Source organism: Castanea sativa, chromosome 5 (assembly GCF_040712315.1).
Source record: "Castanea sativa cultivar Marrone di Chiusa Pesio chromosome 5, ASM4071231v1".
NCBI lineage: Eukaryota > Viridiplantae > Streptophyta > Magnoliopsida > Fagales > Fagaceae > Castanea > Castanea sativa.
The window spans coordinates 35,697,691-35,717,635 of record NC_134017.1 but is presented as its reverse complement, the minus strand read 5'-3'; the positions used below and the strand labels follow the sequence as shown (position 1 = coordinate 35,717,635).

The window sequence follows — 19,945 nt, the reverse complement described above, 5'->3', positions numbered from 1 at the left end:
AAGTGAGAAATTTATATTTGAGCATTAATTATGCGCTTACGATCGTCTTTAGTAATGACGGTCATCTTTAAAAATGACGGTGGTTCTTAGTAATGATAGTCACTTTATAGACGACCATTTTACACTACTTGAGAATATGAGGAGTTTTATAAGATCGAAGAGTTTTACGTTAAATACATGTTAGAGTTACGTTCTACGTTTTAAGGTTTATAAAGTTGGCATGCTGATAAATAGAGTAGATGATAAAATTAAATGATATCAAATGATTCTGTGTTTTTCTCTAGATTATTTTTTTCAAAAGTTTTTTTCTCTAGATTATTATTTTTTAATATTTGCATTTACAATATATATATATATATATTGTAAATTCTAATATTAATAACTTTCAAGGGAAATTAAACATTTTTAAATTGAGTGACCGGTTAAGACCTCGAATCATCCAAAGTATAGAAAAAAAAAAAAAGTTAAAAATTTGTCATTTTTATTCTGTTAGCTATGTAGACATTGAAACTAGAGCTGTTAATAGAAGCTCACTTTTTAATTTTCATGAACTAATGCACTCACAAGAAATTTATTTCATTGAGAATTATAACATGACAATTTTTAAGTTTAATGCCAGCGAGCCAGTCCCTCTATTATCTCATTACCGTATTGCCAAATCTTATTGCGATATAATTGCAATTATATAGCACTGTGCGACAATGAAAAGACCACGAGATGTATTGTTTGAATCGTCCCAGAAATGTCAACTCTTCACATTGGAGATCTCTTTTTTTTCAATTGGAGATCACTTTTTGTTTTAAATACACAATGGCAAGTGATAGTGAATTTTAATCTTCACATTTTATTTAGTAAGTGGATGATGTAGTAGTTTTTCATTAAAAAAAAAAATTCCAGTTAAAGTACTGGAGGTAAGCATTACCTTTAATTACATTTACACCAAATCTTTGAATACCGAAAACAAAAAAGAACCAGCTACTAAGTAGAGAACATCTGAACTGTAAGAGCAAATATTGTGGTTCCTTAAATAATGAAACAAATATGAAAATTCAATAAATGCTAGACGAACTAAATTACGATGTATAGATGTATAGTTTGAGAGTGGATGTGTGTGAACTAAGCCAAACTAAAGATATCCCAGCGTCTTGGCAAAGGTTAGAAATTAAAAACTCGGTGTTCGCGTTTTCTTCTGCGGCGTTTTTTATCTTGTTTAAATGGATCCACCCAGTTCTTATCCTCCTCAACAGCTTGATTCCATCGCTCTTTAAACATTTGAAGCTCCCACGTTGATTGCCTCCTAATCTGCTTAATCCATCATGCATGTGAAAATCAATAAGTTCGTTTGATTACAGTAGAAAAAGAAATTCTGCCTAATGTCATTTTGATTAAATAATATCCAAATGCAAACCACATGCTTGATGAACATACTTTTGGACTTCAAATTTAAACAAGTAGCACATTTTCTCTCCCCCTATCACACACAGACACACACACACAAGCATACTTGTTACCAAAGTATAAGATAATATTTTGATAATCCAAGTGACGTCTAGAGAAAATACAATCCAGTTGCAACACCTGCTTAAGAATCATGGAGTGCACCATGTTGAAACCTCATATCTCATTATTTCTTATTCATGACTTGCAAAGTTAGCTTATGATTAAAGTAAAAATAAAAACAGGAAGGTCATGGCAAATAAACTAATCACATTAAACCATGGGAATAGAATCCTAGTCCAGATTATGCCTCGGCCATCAGTTAAGTCAATTATTTTTGTTGTTCTGCCTGCAAACTGGATACATATGCAAGGCAGGGAGGTAACTTATGGCCGTAGTTGTATATAAGTAGATTTTAGTTCCACAATTCTCACCTCTGTTCGCACATCAAAAGCTGTAGCACCATGTCTCTGAAAATCAAGATGGAAAATCAGCACAAAAAAGACAAAATTTAAGTCTAAATATATGGATGAAGAGAAGTGATGAGTTGCTTTTAAGGAAATAAACCTTACCTTAGTCAACTCCTCAGGGTTTGAGGGCTGAAAAAGGAAAGAAGTGTTTATAATGATGAAAGAAGAAGAGCACAACTACTAAAACAATAACAGAAAAAATATGATAATTTTCGGTCATTAAACTAATTTAATTACTTGGGAAAAATAAATATGCACAAGTTTACAAGACCACACTGAAAACAGTTACACCCCTCATTTATCGTTTAAAGCCGTAAACAGATTTAGTTCATCTAATAGCCAATTACCAAAAACTTCCATTCTAGTCATGTGCCAGCCCATTGAATGAAAAAACTTAACAAACCAACTTGCAAATTTTTAGACATGCTGTTGTCTTTCTTTTTTGGAAACAGAAATACTTGAATTTTTTTGTTTCAAAAGTAAAGAACTAGCAACAAGAAAATGGGAGAAAAGGCAAAGCAAGACCTTTTTCGCAGGCAGTCCACTCCCACCCAAAGTTTGTATGCCCTTATGAACAATGTATTCACTATCAACAACTCCCACTTTCCTAGTGCGGTCCCCCTGTAAAATGCCATATTTACACATTATCCATGGCTAATGCAACATGTTATGTAGTGAACAATTTTAATGTCCCTAGCATGGTAGAGGGAGAAGGGGAAAAAAAGAAACAAAAAAGGATAATAAGTCATTGAGCACATATGTAAAATAGGCTTGACACCAGCTGGTTAAACCTCTTCACATATATCATTCAGATAACATCAGCAAACAGAAAACTGACTCTCAACTCAAAGATGAAAGAGAAATGGGAAGAGGCTGACACTGGTTATTTTTATTCATTTTGCTTTTAATAGTAATAATAAAAAAAATCTCTTCTATATTGACCACAATTTTATTACCACAAGGTTTTTCTCATATTCTAAAAAGCAAGAAACATACATACAACAGTCAACTGTATCATCATCAGGCTTTTATAGCAGTGGTTAATGCAAGATAGTAAGATACCTATTAAAGGTGGATGGAGATTTCTGGGGGGGGCAGGGGAAGCACATTTGTTCTTCATACATGGATTTGGAGTATGAAGTAGTCTAATAATAGCAATCACTAGTAGTGAAAAACAGACTAAGACACTAAAACTGCTGAATTTTAGCTAACAGAATATAAGTAATTGATTACAGTTTGAAATTGAGGAAATTAACGGGGAAAAATTCATCATATCAGAGGCCTTAAACTTTGTGCACACAGAATATAAGTTAATCTCACCTGTGCACAATACCCAAGTTTCATGTCCATTCCCCATCCATGGACAAGATCATTCTGAAAAAGAAAAGAAAAAAATGCAACTCTGTGATCAGTTTATTATAATTATACCGAAAAAACTGGAACTTTCTGTGGTAGTGCTGCTCACACAATATAGATGACCACACCGAAAGGCATAAATTAAAAAAAATTTAAATGTTTTTTTTTTAAATCAACAACAAATAGATTCACCTTATTAAACAGCAAATGAAAACCTAAAGCTTAAAAATAAAAATAAAAAACAAACAAACAAACTGTAATTTAGTGTCAACCTAAACTACCAATTAACAAAGGTCATCTTCTCTCAAGAGGATGAGGCTGTGAGATCTTTCACAATCACATCACCTCCAAGACCAAGTCAATGTGCTACAAGTATCCACATTGATAAATTCAAATGGCTATAAATCATCTGAAAACTAACTAATATATGCAAAACAAACATGACATGGAAATAAGTACCATCATTCATGAACATATGATAGTAGTCAGTTTGAAAGTGAAAGTATACAATATTCAACAAGGAGAAGCAAAATGATGTAGTACAAGGCTTAATAAAACTCCAAATAAAATCTGAAGCCTTCAGTCCAGAACCCTAGAATCTACTAAATGACATACACTAGAGAAGAAATTACATATTGGTGAAACTTTACGAACAAACAGTGCATATATCCCCAAAATTAAGAATGCTGATCAGCATAAAAATTCAACTATTATGCCATAACTGAGGATTAATGTGTGTGTGTGCAAGGTACACTTGTTCTGTACCAATTAACCATTAATAAGCTCTCAAGCATTATCACTGCTATTTACCTCATCCAAGTAATCAAATTTCTAATAAAAATGCCTTAACACATGGGACACTTTCAACCAAATGCAGTTCGATGGATTGATCCCCTTTTTTTTTTTAATAAATGATAGTTTGATAGATTAAATTGTATACAATTAAGGAATTACAATAGCAGGTTTAGTTGCTAAAACCTCTTGGTGTTAAACTAAAGACCTAAAATCAAATCTTTCCTACATTAAGGACGGTGGAGTGTAAGATTCTACTTTAAATGTAAAGTTAAAAGGGTAATACAAGTACATTACATGCTGAAAGCTTGAAACATAAACCACATTTTCTTGAATAATTTTTTTTTTTTCTGTATTTTCTTGAATAATTTTTCAAAGATGCTAAGCTTAAGTTATAGTATTTCTGAATAGATTAGTATATGCTACCTGTATAAGATGCCACGTGCAATGCCAAGCAGATCTTGAAAACACCGGAGCCATGCCTTCAACAAATCTACAGTAAATATAGACAATCAAAATAGGAGCTCTTCTCACCCCATTAAGTTAAACAGAAGATGCTGGTTTGAGATTTTTAACAGACTTTTTTTTTTTGATAAGTAGATTTTTAACAGACTTGAACCCAAAGATAGCTTCTAAGCTTAAACATGTTGTCCGTAACTATGACAAAGCGGATTAGATTTCTCCTTTCTGAACCTCAAGAGATGTACTTAAATTAGTTAAATTATAAAAAAGGCATTGAGGAAAAACTTATTTATTTTGAAAAAATGTATATAGGAACAACTAATAAAAGATTGACATGTGGAAAATCTATTATTGTCTAACACCATCAAAGAAGTGGGTTTTTCAGAAGGAGAAGCCCTTTGGCAATTGTATTTATCTAGCTCAACGAATCTGGAAAATCTAATAGGGACACTCGGTCTCTCTACTCAAAACATTTGGAACAATGGTCCTCTCTCTCCCTCTCTCTCTCTCTCACACACACACACACATTCAATTTTATGAAAGTAGAATGAGATAATCAGATTGCCAAAATTGACATTGATCTTAGGCTTTATGCAAATATTGCGTATGTAAGATCCACATTAAGAACCTTATATACAGGAACTGCTAAAGGTAAAGCATAACTTAGTGCCTAAAATTCGTGTATTCTGTATACAAGAAGAAACCCCCCCCCCCCACCTCTCTCCCTCCCCCCTTCCACCACCATCACTGCCCCATCCATTTTCATACCCACCTTACCCCCCCCCCCCCTTCTCCTTCCCAGCCTTGCCACCCCAATTTCCTTATGCCCCTTTCTTTTGGCCAAATCCATTTGGCCAATCCCAACAACCATGTCCTATCTCCACAACTGTTAAGAACATTCAACACCTTTCAGACACTAACCCGCCACCACCCCCCACCAATCCCTCTGTATCCAACCACTCATCGCCCCTATCTACAAAGCTTCCTACTCATTCTCTACCCCTCACATGTTTTTCGGATAGATTCAAAAACTTCTTCTTTGGTTGTTGATGGTGACAGATTTGATTCTTTTTCCATTACAAAATGCCGGGGTATCTTTCATGGTTCTATTCGTATGGGTCGTTTTGGCTTGGACTGGATTATTGCATGCTTATCCGAATTAAGCCATTGGGATTTTAGGAAAAAACATTTTTAGGGAGAACTCTAAGAATTTGGAGATTACCGGTAGATCAAATAAGGGTGGCTTGTTTGTGGAAATCTCTGAATATTGTAATGGAACAAGACAGGCTGCTTGCAAGTTCTGGAGGGTGTTAAGAAGGCTGGTTGGGCTCTTCTTCATTTGCATTTACATGAGTATTTCTTGGGAAAAACTACTTCTAGGCCAGGGAAAGAGGCAGTGGCTGGTGGTGGGGTGAGCTTTAATTCCACCGGCAATCTAAGGCCTAAAGGTTGGCAAAATATTAATGAGAAAAACACAGAATCAGGAAGAGGTTTAAATTTTGAGAAGCAGTTTCCAAAATTAACCGGTAATTTCAAACAGAAGGAGAGATTTGGGAGATTTGATTTTTAAAAGAAGTCAAAATGAATCTGCTCTTTTTAATTCTGGCCGGCCTACACATGCTTTTAAAGTTAAATGGACTCAAGCCCATTTTTTATTCAAAATATCAGCTGATTTGGCAGGTGCTGAAAAGCGTAAAGTGGTTTGGGCTGAGAAAGTTAAGCCCAGAGTGGAACAAGAAATAGTAAGCCCACAACCCATGAGTCTTGTCATTTTGAGTGGGCCTATCCCAGAGTTTCAAGCCCAATCCAACCCGTGAGCTCTGTTTCAATAGCTCATCAAGTGGATGAGGTTTTGGGGTCCAATGGGTTCAATTCTAACTCGTGGGAGGTGGGTGAAGGGTCAAGTGATCAGGCGAAGGTGTCGAAGGGCATTCTGAGTGCAGCGATAGCCTTGGGCAAGGGTTCGAAGGGGTCTACATGTGCCGATAAGCTTGTGGATCTGCCTTTGAGTGAGCCAATGAGCACCAGTAATGGTAAGGGTCTGGTTTTGGTTCAAGAGGTGACACCAAGTGTCGGGAATCTTGTGGGTATGGTTTCAGAGGGGCCACCGAGGGCCAATGCAACCTCTGGTCTGGTTTCCGATGTCTAATGGCAGGTTGAGCTTAAAGTTCCCTCTCTGTCTGAAGATAATCCAAGTGTTGATGTTGTTTCTCTGGCAAAATCTGTGGGTGAGGAGTTGGTTGACATGCTTCGATGCAATAATTTAATGGGTCCTAATCCTTTTTCTCCTCTTGATGCTTTGGTTCTGACCCAAGTGGGGAGTTAGAGACTTTGGGTTTTGGAGAGGAGGATTGTCATTCCTGGGAAGGAGGTCCTTTAGCTCAGTGGAATCCCAATGAAGCTTTGGTTTTGTTTGCAGTGGAGTGTGCAACAAATGATGGTTTTCCGGAGGAGGTTTTAGAGCCATCGGTTTGGGTGAAAAGGATGATCAAGGGTTTTGGCAAGTATGTGGGTTTTTCTATTGACTCTTGTGAAAGTCAGTGCATTGTTTTTTTCACAAAACTGGAGAAAGTTTGGGAAGAAAAAATTGCAGTTGTCAATTCTAGTAAGACGGAACAAAAGTAAGGAAGGTATGAGGGAATTAAGGAGTTTAGTCTCTTCCATTAATTATGATAAGAAGGCTGGTACAAACTCTAAAGGTTTGAAATCCATTGGGTTGGGCTCAAATCAGTATCCATGAATTTGAAAATCCTATCTTGGAATGTGAGGGGTTTAAATAATTTTCATAAGAGGGTTATTGTGAAAATTTTGCTTAAGGAGTGGAAGGGTGATGTTATTTGTTTACAAGAGGGTGATGTTATTTGTTTACAAGAAACCAAATTGGACAGTACAAACTCTACCGTTGCGAAAAGTTTATGGGGCAGCCCATTTGTAGATTGGGCAGTTTTCGATGCAATTCACACTGCTAGGGGTATTTGGCTGGCATGGGATAGGAAGTTGTTTGAGAAAGTCGATCATTTTGTTGGTAGATTCTCTGTTTCTGTTTTGTTGAAGGGAGTGGTAGACGGTTTTGAATGGGTGTGTTTGGGGGTGTACGGTCCATCAGATGACAGTACTAGGAATGATGTGTGGGTCCATCAGATGACAGTACTAGGAATGATGCGTGGGTGGAACTTGATTCTATAAGATTGCAGTGGAGTTCAGCTTGGTGTTTGATTGGTGATTTTAACATCATCAGATATCTGGTAGAGAGGCAGATGACAGTACTAGGAATGATGTGTGGGTGGAACTTGATTCTATAAGATTGCAGTGGAGTTCAGCTTGGTGTTTGATTGGTGATTTTAACATCATCAGATATCTGGTAGAGAGGCTTGGTTGTAACTCTTTTAGCTTAGCCGTGTTTAAATTCTCTAACTTTATTGAGAAACACAATCTAGTTGATCTGCCTTTGGAGGGAGGTGATTACACCTGGTTTCATGATTCTACTAATCCTTCCATGTCCAAAATTGATAGGGCTCTGATTTCAGCTGACTGGGAGGATCATTTTTTGGATGTGACATAGAAGTCTCGTCCTCAGGGATCATTGTCCTATTTTAGCGGAGGCAGAAGGTATGTTGAGGGGGAAGAGTGCTTTTAAATTTGAAAATATGTGGCTGAAAGTGGAGGGTTTTGTGGATCGAGTTCGGCAGTGGTGGAGGGGTTATCACTTTGTGGGGCCTCCAAGTTATGTTTTAGCTTGTAAATTAAAGGCTTTGAAAGGTGATTTGAAGCATTGGAATAAGCATGTGTTTCAGGATGTGGCTTTTAGAAAGAAATGTCTTTTGATTGAGTTGTTGGAGCTTGATATGAGAGAAAAGCTGCAAGTTTTGTCTCTAGAAGATAGATCTAGAAGAACTGTGATCAAAGCTGATATCAAGCATTTAGCTTCTTTGGAGGAAATTTCTTGGAGGCAAAAAAATCCAAGGCCTTGTTCATAAAAGAGGGGGATAATAGTACTCGGTTTTTCCATAGGTTGGCTAACTCACACAGGCAAACCAATCAAATTAGGGGAATGAAGGTTGAGGCTGTGCTTTATGAGGATGATAGTTCAAGCTCAAGTGGTGGAATTTTATAAGAATCTATATCAAGAGCCTGAATCTTGGAGACCTACTATTGATGGCCTGGAATTTGCTTGCTTGGATGAATCTAAGAGACTATCTTTAGAGAGAGAGTTTGATAAGGAGGAGGTTCTTGCAATTTTAAAGGAGGCTCAAGGTGATAAGGCACCTAGGCCAGATGGTTTTACTATGGGTTTTTTCCAAAAGTGTTGGGAGCGCGGTAGAAGAAGATGTTATGAATGGCTTTTTTTGTGGATTTTCATAGAACTTGCATCTTTGAAAAATCCCTTAATGCCACTTTCTTGTGTCTGATTCCTAAGAAGATGTATGCTATTAACATTAAGGGCTATCGTCCTATTAGCCTTGTGGATAGTTTGTATAAGCTGCTGTCAAAAGTGTTGGCACATAGGCTTCGTTATGTGTTGGATACTTATAGGGCTTTATTAGGGGTTTTCAAGCAAATTCCCATTCACAAGGAGGTTTGCATATCTCTCATCTTCTTTTTGCTGATGACATTATCCTTTTTTGTGATGCAACTAGGGAACAACTTTTATATATTCGGATGGTGATGATTTTCTTTGAGGCTATCACAAGCTTGAAAGTTAATCTTGGTAAGAGTGAGATTGTTCCAGTGGGGGTGGTAGGGAGTTTGGATACTCTGGCTGGTGTCTTAGGTCGCAATGTTGGTAGGCTGCCCATAATTTACTTGGGTATGCCTCTTGGAGCTCATTTTAAGGATCTATCAATTTGGAATCCTATTATAGAAAAAATGGAGAAGAAGCTTTCTAGTTGGAAACATTGTTGATAGGGGATAGATTAACTTTATTAAAAAGTACCCTTTCAAGCCTTCCCACCTATTTCTTATCCTTGTTTACTATCCCTCCAGCTGAGGCAGATAGATTAGAAAGCTGTGGCAGATAGATTAGAAAGGATACAGAGAAATTTCCTATGGGGGAGTTCTGAGGAAGCTTTCAAATATCCACATATTGCTTGGAATAAGGTGTGTTGGCTAGTTGAAACAGGAGGTTTGAGGATAAGGAGGTTTGGGTTGTTTAATCAAGCCCTGCATGGAAAATGGTTATGGCATTTTGGAAGTGAAACCAATCATTTATGGCATTAGGTTATAGCTACCAAGTGGAGAGTCTAGTGGAGGTTGGTGCACTTAGTAGAGGTGGTCAGGGATGTGGAATGTGGAAGAATATTAGGAAAGGTGCAGAGAATTTCTTTGGTCATGTGTTGTATGTGGCAGAAGAGGGTCTTTGTATTCGATTTTGGTATGATCTTTGGTCTGGGCACATTCCCTTAAAGGATCTTTACCTTGATTTTTTCTCTCATGCTAAAGGTAAAGAAGCTTAGATTTCTGAGTTGATTAGTATTTCACCAGATGGTGGTAGTAGGAGTTGGAATATTAAATTCCATAGCACTCTTGATGATTGGGAGGAGGAGAGAGTGTTTGCTTTTACGAGCTTCTTTATTCCAAAATGCCTAGGGATGAGGGGACTGATAGTTTGTTTTGGAAGTTAACCCCAAATGGTGTTTTTGATGTGCACTCTTTCTATAATTCATTATCTGCTCCTCCTACCTTCCCTTTCCCGTGGAAATGTATTTGTAGTAGTAGGGTACCTAAAAGAGTGTCTTTTTTTTTATGGACTGCAACTCGAGATAGTATTCTTACCATTGACAACCTTGTAGATAGGAACTTGTCTTTGGTTAATTGGTGTTGCTTGTGCCGTTGCGATGGAGAAATAGTAGATCATCTTTTACTTCATTGCAAGTTTGCACACGCCTTATGGAGTGAAGTGTTTTTTATGTTTGGTTTGTAATGGGTGATGCCAAGGACAGTTGTTTCTCTTCTTTTTGCATGGGAGAATTATTTGGGGTTACGCACTTCTTCAATCTGGAATATGGTTCTAGCCTGTTTAATGTGGCTAATTTGGAGGGAACGAAATACCCGCACTTTTGAGGACATTGAGAAACTGTGGATTTTTTGAAGTCTTTGCTAGTTGGGACTTCGTTTGGGCGGTCTCGTACTTAGGGTTTAACACAATGTATTTCCATTTTTGATTTCGTGCATTCTATCTCTGTTTGATTTGATTGTGTTTGTTTCTAGTACATTATGTTCATCATCGTGAACATGACGTAATTTTCTTAATGAAGATATCTATTACCTATAAAAAAAAAAAAACTAAGTGCCTTAATACTACCTCCAATGACCTCTAAAACATAACTGTAAATTAGGATTGAAAAGTGTTATAATTCTGATATCCCACATGGATTAAGTGTATGCTTAACCATGAGTATAAGCTTCTCGTCATCCTCTCCTTGCAAGCCAGTTTTCAAGGGTTAGTTCTACCTATGGGTTTGTATCAATAAGCCCCATTCATTGAACAAGTACTTACCAAATTAATCAATTATTGCATTTCATTTCAACCCAAATTTATCCAACAAGGAGATGTTCAATGTAATCTGAAGTTCCTTTTTTCTGATATAAAAATATAATTACAAGGTACTATGGATATCAACCCTATTTATTACTTCTTTGGTGATGGAAAGGAAAATTAAAATAAATTAACAAATTTCAGATTAAGCAACGTGTAGAAAAGATAAATGTACCAATATGATAACTTACCCAGTGCATGGTGGCCCCTCACTGGCATCTGAACATTTCACGCTGCCTCTGCTGTCATAGACTCTCCTGTAAGCATTACAAGGATTAGGATGTAGATCACTAGATCCCTTTTTTTTATACAGGTTAATTCATTAAAAAAGCTCAGAGGCGTAACAATGGATTAGGATGTAGATTCCTATGGATAATTCTTAAAAAGATCACACCATTTACCTATGAAACTTCTTTGTCCTAGCACGAATAGTAATTCTATGATGTATATCTGTTGAATTTGGGTCCAAAGCTGGCTGAGATATCTCCAGTCCTTCTCTTTTCACAATATCCAGGTATCTGGAAAATAAAAGACAAAATCAAATTGTTCTCTATGAAGAGATAAAGCCTAATTGATCACAACTAGAAACCAAGAATACACACACACACACAAAACCCTTCTTTGAAACTGCCCAAAGAAAAAATGGATTAATAAGCAACATTACTTAAAGTAATCAACTAGCCCAAGTAATAACTTATTATCATACGTTTATAGGGTTTAGTAGGAGCAAAATAACTGCAATGAATTGAAAATCAGACAGTTGATTTCCTTCCTTGTATAGTAAAGAGAACTAGAGAAATCGAATGGTAAAACAATCAGATACTAAAATTTTTAATTCAAGAAGGCATCTTTCATGGGTTGCAAAAATATATGAGAGAAATTTGGAAGTAGATATAACCAAATATATACTAAACAAGCCTTAGTGTAGTTTTAACTATACATAAGATCAGATCAACTACAGTTGAAAATACCCTTCAGAAAATACCCTTACAAACTAAAAGTCCTACCCACCAAGATCTTTACTTTTAACTTGAACCATAATTATGCAGGTCATATACTATCACAATAATAACCATTACACTTAGTTTGACTTAATTATCTAAACAACACTTGAATTACAGAGGCATGCAACTTCAAAAAATGCCCTACAAGCCCATGTAGTGTACCTTTCTGGGTTAAAATTATCAACCCCCAAATCTTCATCCCAAAGAAATATGTAATCATAAATTGACACAACATCTGGATGTAGAAAGCGCTTTGCAAACCACCTGAAAAGAGGGGAAAAATAAGAAAAACCAACAAATAAGGCAGGAATAGCATTAACACACATTAACCGACGGCAATAGTAGGACTTGCAAATTGATAAGTTCACCTAGGAACCAATTTTATATTCATATTCATTAGATAATCCAAGTCACAGTCCATCCCCCACAGTAATAAGTTATCCGGCTGTTAAATTTAAGGAATAAAGACAACAATTTAAATTATAATAAAAAGTAATATATATATATATCACAAGTTGGTTGCTTAATGCATTCTCTTTCAAAACCAGTCCCAACTGTTGAGTTGCGGGTTGCGTCATCTAGACCGCCAACTGTACAAAACCTGTTGTTCAAACTCCTGCATTGCTCACAAAACCTAACGGATTTATTTTCCTAGAGAAATTATGTGTTAAATTGAATCCTGGCTCGTTAGAAGATCTATAATTAAAATATTTTGTTACAAAATCTCATCCAACAGAAGATAAAAATATCCAATAACTAAAAATTAAAGCCACAATATATGTTACAATTCCAGCTTACCACTTTGTTTGATTCTGAGCAACTATGTGTATCGCCTTATTATTCCAGTCAAGATCCCACCACCCATCCAATTTGCCATCATAATGGAATAAAATAATAGTAAAATTCTCTGGAAGAAACTGAATTTAATGAAATTAGGTATAGAATTTCACTGGATAGCAGTATTAATATCAAAAAGAGAAAATGTATTACCTTCTGCACAATAGCATTGACATTACGCTTTTGCTTAATACCAACTGGCATTGCCAGCAAGTTACGACTTCTATAACCATTTTCCTGTAATTCCATGGCCACCACATGTCACTAGAAATAATTATCTGATTCTTTTGCATTAGTAACACATCTTGCAACAAGACTAACAAGTCTACTAATATTCTAATATCATCCAACAGTTTTTCTATAGCCAGAAAAGTAAGCACACATTTTTGAAAGAAGTTTGGAAACCAATGTTATCATAGGATCAGAATCTAACCTTTGACCGTGAACTACTTGTTGACCATAGAGGCCTTAACTCCAAATCTGACCTAGCTTGAATTATACCATGAGGCAAACCACCCAAACTTCTGGATCCCAAATGAGATTCCTAGAAAAGAACATCAAAACACGGTAGAATGATCATCAAGATGCAGAACATACATCCATATTCCAATATAACTCATCCAACCCATGCAAGTATTAAATCAGCTTGGCAATTCCAATAATTTATAAATCAAGGTTGACGAATTAAATGTAATTAACAATAACTACTGAGGTTCCAACTAAAAAGGTTTATGGGCAAACAAGCAAATAAATGAATAACAAACTTGACAAGGTAAATGCTAATACTATAGTTCTTACCTTAATGGTGTCAAAAGGAATAAATTTTCCTTCCATCTGATAAAGAGAGGAAAACGTCAGCAGACAAATAATTAGGACAATAACAAAAGATTAACTTAAGAATCACTATAAAGTAAAAAGGGAATGGAGAAATCAAATATAAGAATGAAGATTTTGCAAGCCCTATTGATCTACCAACAAAAAGAAGTTATGGATAGCCAACTAGCAACAGCCAATAGCTAAACATTAGCACAGTTTGCAAAATGAATATTATGGGTAAAATTCAAACTCAAATTAATAAGTATATAGTTTTGGTTTATTTATTTCTAGGCATTTTTTCATTGAAGCACTCAAATGCAAGAATGTTATCATGTGAATTAGTGAATAAAAAAAAGTATTAAACAAGCTGAATTTGACCAGGAGAGGGTCAGCAACTAGACATCTAACTGACGGGTTCACGGTACCTCTGTCTGCTGATACTGATAATTTGTGATTCTATACACAATGAACAACGTAACTGTACACACAACTCCCATAAACGGCAGCTGCTTCATCTTGAACCCACATTTTCCCTACACAAGCATCATAACTTTAAGAGCTCTAAAAACATCAATCTTATTCCTAAAACATGAGACAGGTTCTTATAAACCTCTGTCTTCCAAACTACTATCAATTTTTTAATTATAAGAAGCAAAGACAAGAAGAAAGCCATACCCCATCAGACAAGGCATTCCGTTTCTTAAAAAGCCATTTCCATGACTTCAATGACTTCATAGACGACCAAGCTTCTACTTAGTTCTCATAAAACTGCAATGAAAGCATATGACGGAGAGACTAGTATCAGAAGTGATCCCAAGAAAATGCCAATAATAACTCCAGGAAACTCCCATATTTGAAGGAGATAAAACAGATAGAAGTATAAAATAGTCGAATGCCAAATCAACAAACCAAATTCCCAGTCGACCATGGCCTTAACCATTCAGCTTGTTGATTTTCCCTCCTTTTTCTTTCTAACCCCAAAACCAAACAACAAAATTAAATAAATCAAAGTTCACAATATTATTCCTTACTTTTAGTTTAAGTTTAGTTTTATCAGAAGCCAAACATGACCCAGAAAACTCCACTAAAATCTTATAGAGTGCATGCATAAAATGCAATTGTTGTATCTGTGCACCAACGCGTGTGCAAGAATGTAGAAAAGAGAGATTCTGTGTTAGTAGGAAAACTAGTAAAAGATAAAAACAAAACATACCCAGAATGCTGCTGATGTGAAATCCAAACCCCATAAATCCAAAACCAACCAAATTAACAAAGCTTCATATCCTATTAATAATCCAACAAAAAAAAAAAACCACCACAACAAATAATCTGCACCTAAACCATCCAAAAAAACACACGCACACACACAAATAGAAGCCAATCTGGAAAAGAAATGACGTGAACAACCCCCCTGGAGTTAAAAAAATTCCCGCAAATTTTCTTTTCCTTAGAAAAATGCAAAAAAAACAACAACAAAAAAAAAACAAACAAAGAGAAATTTACTCTCTCCCTGGAAAAAAGGGGCTGTAACAAATCAGCAGAGAGAATGGAAAAAAAAAAAAAAAAAAACAAAAAACGATTTTTTTGACCAATTCCATTAGATCTAATAACTGAAAGTCTGACACTTTCTTTGTCCCGATTTATTAGAAGAAGCAAAATCTAGCTAAAAAAAAAAAAAACCCAAACCTCAAGAAATAACAGCATGGTTGAGATTTTCAGTTATTTAAAAAATAAATTAAATAAAAAGGTTTAAGAGTCCCAGCTACAACATTTCTAATAAATAAAAAAAGGCACACCCTTTTTAATTTGATTAAACAGGTTCATGTGGATCTTGTTGTTAATTGTGAGTGAGGCCCAGAACCGAAACAGCTAGAAAATGAGTAGAGGAGATTAACATTAGATCACAAACCTTGAAGATGCTGGCCGTCTGATTAAACAACAAAGAGAGAGAGAGATTGAAATTGGAATTGGAAAGGGGGTACATGTAACTGTGTTTTATTTTTATGCCTCGCCGACCACTGCTAAGTTGTAAACAGAGAAACCAAAAACGACACAAAATGAATATGAACGGTATTATACAAAGACAAACAGAGTGACTTAACCTATCAAAAAAAAAAAAAAAAAAAAAAAGACAAACAGAGTGTGTTGTTATATAGAGAAAAGCGGGATCTCAATCCTATGTTGTTTTTAATAATGTTTATGTTTTTATTATGCACAGCGGCAAATAACAACAGCTGTGCCTGTGCCTGCGTCAGTGTCAGAGTGTGCCTCTATGACTACCTGCGTCTCTCTCGAAACTCGAAACTCCAACCTCAAACTTTATTTTTTTTTTTTTGCCTTATGGCGCTGTTCCTGTGCTATATGCTTTGTTTCTCTCTTTGTTTCGTTTTTTTTTTTTTTTCATATATAATTATTATTGACCCAAATAAAGTGAGGATGGCCGAATAGTTGGACACTCGGTTTCAAAATGGCTGTTTTGAATTTAATTGGAAGCTTCCGACTCATCTTTGTTATCTTCCGCTCTGTTTGTTTTGCTGGAAAACTTTCTATAAAGATAGTTTTTCATATTTTTCAGTGTTTGGTAGCACAAAAAAAAAAACTAGTCAACGGAAAACTATCTTTAGTCAATGGAAAATCCTAATAAAAATAAGGCTTGTTTTTTATAGCTTGTTTTCCAAAATAAAAATTTGGAAAACAATCTCTATCTCACAGTACGCTCTCTCACTCTCACTCTTTCTCTTTTCCCTTTTCTTTTTCTTTCCTCACACCCTCACTATCACTCGCTCTGGTCTCTCCTCTTTTATAGATCTCTCTCCCTCACTCTCTCTCCATATTTCTCTTCCCCTTTATAACACAGTTCTTTGAGTAGATTTTTTTTCCTTCATTGCTTAGTAATTATTTCATTCCTCTCTACCAACTTGCAAAAGAGAACATATTTGCAACGGTAATTATTCATTCCTCTTTACCAAAATCTCAATTCTTTACTTTGAATTTCAAACTTGATTTTATTTTTTTCTCTAAGAAACTTTTGGTTTGATGGATTCCATGTATAAGTTTTTTTTTTGCACATAAAAGTGCTAAAAAATATATATAAAAAATAAATAAGAAGAAAGAATGAATGAATGAAGTAAAAGACGAAAATTTTAAATATAGTGCTTATATGGCTCTAAATTACTTTTACATAGTATAATCTTTTTTGTTGATAGATACATTATGCAGATATTATGTAGTAATGATATATTATATAGATACATTATATAAATACATATTTTGAGTAATATTAAAGACTTTTGGTTGACCATAGTAGACAATTAGTGTACTAGCAAAAAGAGTAGACAATGAAAAGTTATTGTTATTTTGTACTTATTAAAGATGTATTCTCCTGTCAATTTTATGTATATAGACAAATGGTTAATATATATATATATATATATATATATATATATATATATATATATATATATATGTGTGTGTGTGTGTGGGGGGGGGGGGGGGACGTTCCTGTCCATATATATAAGTAAAATGAGTAGTAGAGATCATGAAAATTTGATAACTAATTTTTATTGTATCTATTGTCAAAATTTTAGTATGAAAACCAAATTCATCCTTGGTTTTTTTTTTAATATTGATTACATTAGTTAGTTTATATAATACGCATGTTTTAAATTACACAAGAAATATAAAAAATAAAAATAAAAATTTGCATACCAAACACCAAAAAACATTCTCAAGCTCATTTTCAAGGTCGTTACCAAACATTGGAAAATGATATAATTTTCTAGAAAATGCTCTTTGAAAAATGAACCATTTTCCAGAAAATGTTGATGCTGAAACAAACAGAGCGGGTCTTTCATTTTTTTTTTTTTCCATTGAGGATTAAATTGACTCTTTTCCTCTCCATTGTGGTGGTTTGTTTCTATAAAAATAAATAAACAAATTATATATAATTTAAATAACCTAAAAAGAAAAGTTAAACCAAACAATATGTATAAAGTGGATAAATTTTAAACCTTTTAAGTAACATACTAAAATTGCTTGAATTTTACGCATTGAAATTTGAAATTTAAATTTTACACCATTAAGTTTCTTTGTTAGCAAACACTACTAAGTTACTTCGGATTTTACACATTGAAATTTTAAATTTTAAATTTTACACTATGAAGTTTCTTTGTTAGCAAACCATATTAAGTTCCCTTGAATTTTACACATTGAAATTTGAAAATTTAAATTTTACACTATTAATTTTCTTTGTTAACAAACACTATTAAGTTCCTCTGGTTAAATAATGTAATATGATGATGCCAAAAATCGTTAGTAAACTACACAATTTTTGCACGCTCTAGAGAAGAACTGCACAAAAAAGAAGAAGAGGAAAACCTTATAGAGAGTACCGGTGTGATACCGGCCAAATATCCTCTGAAAGTTAAGTTAGAGAACTTTCACAACTCTAGAGTGCTAGAGCTAGGGTAAATTATGCGTACTTTGATTTCTGAGGGTTTTGAGTTTTTATAGTAGTGTAGAACCGACTTTGGTTTCTTGGTGAAGATGAATGCATCCGTCTGCTTTCTTATCCGTCCATCATGGAGAGTGTATCCTCCTTGGACGCGTCCCGCCGTCTTCTTCCATCACTTTTATCATGCACTACTCAGTACCGTCGCTCATGGCAGGTTCTATTGAATAAGACCGTCTACTTCAATCTTATCCTCTTTAGTTGCCCCCTCACTTTATAGGCCTGTCGCTTTATTTTCCAGACAAACCCGTGGAGTGACGGTCTAACTAAACCCTTGGGAAATGCATTTTGATCTAACAAGCTAACCTAGTGCCATTAATGCAGTAGGGGCACATGATACATTTTTCGTGGTCAATTACTCATACCGAAGCGTCCTTTCATCTTCCGTACTGTTCCCTCTATATATATGTTGCTCCTTCCTTTCATTTTCACTTTCCACAACAAATTTTCAGAGCCAGAGCGCTACTGTCTACCAACTTTTCAGAAACATCTTCTTCGTTGCTTCGGGTGACCGTCTGCCCCACTGTGCTCGTTGCCTCTGCGTATCATTCAACTGGTAAGCATTCGTTGCTTTACACTGAGCTCTCTTTTTGTTCTTTATTTTAAATATTGCGTGCTCGTTGCCTATGTAGACCTGTAGAGTCTTAGGGGTTTATCCGTCACGTGTAGGTGATAGATGTTTAGTGAGGCATCGAGTAAGCTATCATGTGTTCACAAAGGAGTAAGCTACGATGAGGTGTATTCGTCAGGTCAGGAAGACCCTGGCACCTCCCATGATGAAAGGGTTTCGTCTGCCAATTCTTCTGCTGTGGAGGATAAGGATGTGGATATGATCGGATCGAAGGGAGGTTCAGGTGGTGATTCAAACAGTTCAGACGTATTGTACGTTGATCCTCCCATCCAGGCCGTCGTAGGTCTTAATGGCTTTAGGGAGTTTATCCTTCTCCCGTTATGGACAGTAAATGACTTCAATTCTACCATCAAGAAAAAACACTTCGAGACCTTTAGGGAGAGATACTAAATTCTTGTCGGCATCCCTATCCGTTTACCTTTCAAGTCTGAAAAGTGTTACTACGAAGGCGTTGAGGACATTGAGGTGTATGAAAAGATGTTTAAGGCGGGACTTTGGTTCCCTCTAAGTGCTCTTCACCGTCATCTTCTTCAGTACATGGGGCTTGCCGTCACCCAAATCTCTCTGAATGCTTTGAGAGTCTTCCTTGGTGCGGAAGTTTTGTATGGAGTCTTAAGTGACGGGGAGTGTAGGATGACGGTGGAGGAGTTCTTCCACTGCTACCGTCTATCAGAAATCAACCAGTCTAAGGGTATGTATAGTTTCCTACCAAGGAAGCCTGTACTAAGGCCAGTGTGTAACACTCCTGATTCCAATAGAAACTGGAAGAACCAGTACTTCTTCATTCAGGGTGACAACTGGATGTGTCACCCCAACAATCAAGAGTACATGTCCGTAGACAAAACTTGGGGCATAATACCTCCGTCTGGTAGGTGTCTGTCTGGTTTAAATTTTGTCTTTTATTTATTGTTGTTGGTCTAACCATCCCCTTTTTGTAGCTCGAGACCATCCAGAGGTGACCTTGGAGCAGTGGAGCTTTCTGGAGAAAATTTTTACGATTAAATTGAAAAAGAGGACATGGGCGAAGCTTGTTACCTTGGACACGATCCACTGGTATTGTGACGGTCCTGAACCCACTGAAACTACCCATCGCTA

General features: G+C 35.7%; 1 protein-coding gene across 5 annotated transcripts; it reads right to left on the bottom strand.

Moving 5' to 3' along the window:
- Nucleotides 1-842: 842 nt before the first annotated feature.
- Nucleotides 843-16,024, bottom strand: LOC142637170 (uncharacterized). 5 transcript variants are annotated; one of them, XM_075811451.1, is made up of 16 exons: nucleotides 15,956-16,024; nucleotides 14,385-14,477; nucleotides 14,135-14,242; nucleotides 13,692-13,727; nucleotides 13,327-13,437; nucleotides 13,047-13,130; nucleotides 12,855-12,973; nucleotides 12,219-12,320; nucleotides 11,454-11,570; nucleotides 11,244-11,309; nucleotides 4,482-4,548; nucleotides 3,228-3,281; nucleotides 2,433-2,528; nucleotides 2,010-2,036; nucleotides 1,872-1,907; nucleotides 843-1,302 (listed from the first exon to the last, which is right to left on the bottom strand). In XM_075811451.1, the coding sequence occupies exons 2-16, from the start codon at nucleotides 14,442-14,444 to the stop codon at nucleotides 1,156-1,158; spliced, it is 1,230 nt and encodes a 409-aa protein (XP_075667566.1). In that variant the 5' UTR covers nucleotides 14,445-14,477; nucleotides 15,956-16,024; the 3' UTR covers nucleotides 843-1,155. The 5 variants fall into 5 exon arrangements, with proteins under 5 accessions (XP_075667566.1, XP_075667563.1, XP_075667565.1 ...); XM_075811448.1 differs by lacking the exon at nucleotides 15,956-16,024 and adding an exon at nucleotides 15,619-15,798; XM_075811450.1 differs by lacking the exon at nucleotides 15,956-16,024 and adding an exon at nucleotides 14,923-15,218.
- Nucleotides 16,025-19,945: the final 3,921 nt, after the last annotated feature.

Coding starts and splice junctions, on each gene's coding strand:
- LOC142637170 (XM_075811451.1), bottom strand. CDS start 14,444: ATGAAGTCATTGAAGTCATGGAAATGGCTTTTTAAGAAACGGAATGCC. Junction 11,571..12,218: donor GATAATTTTAACCCAGAAAG/GTACACTACATG, acceptor TTTATTTTCCAG/ATACCTGGATATTGTGAAAA. Junction 3,282..4,481: donor GCACGTGGCATCTTATACAG/GTAGCATATACT, acceptor TTTCTTTTTCAG/AATGATCTTGTCCATGGATG.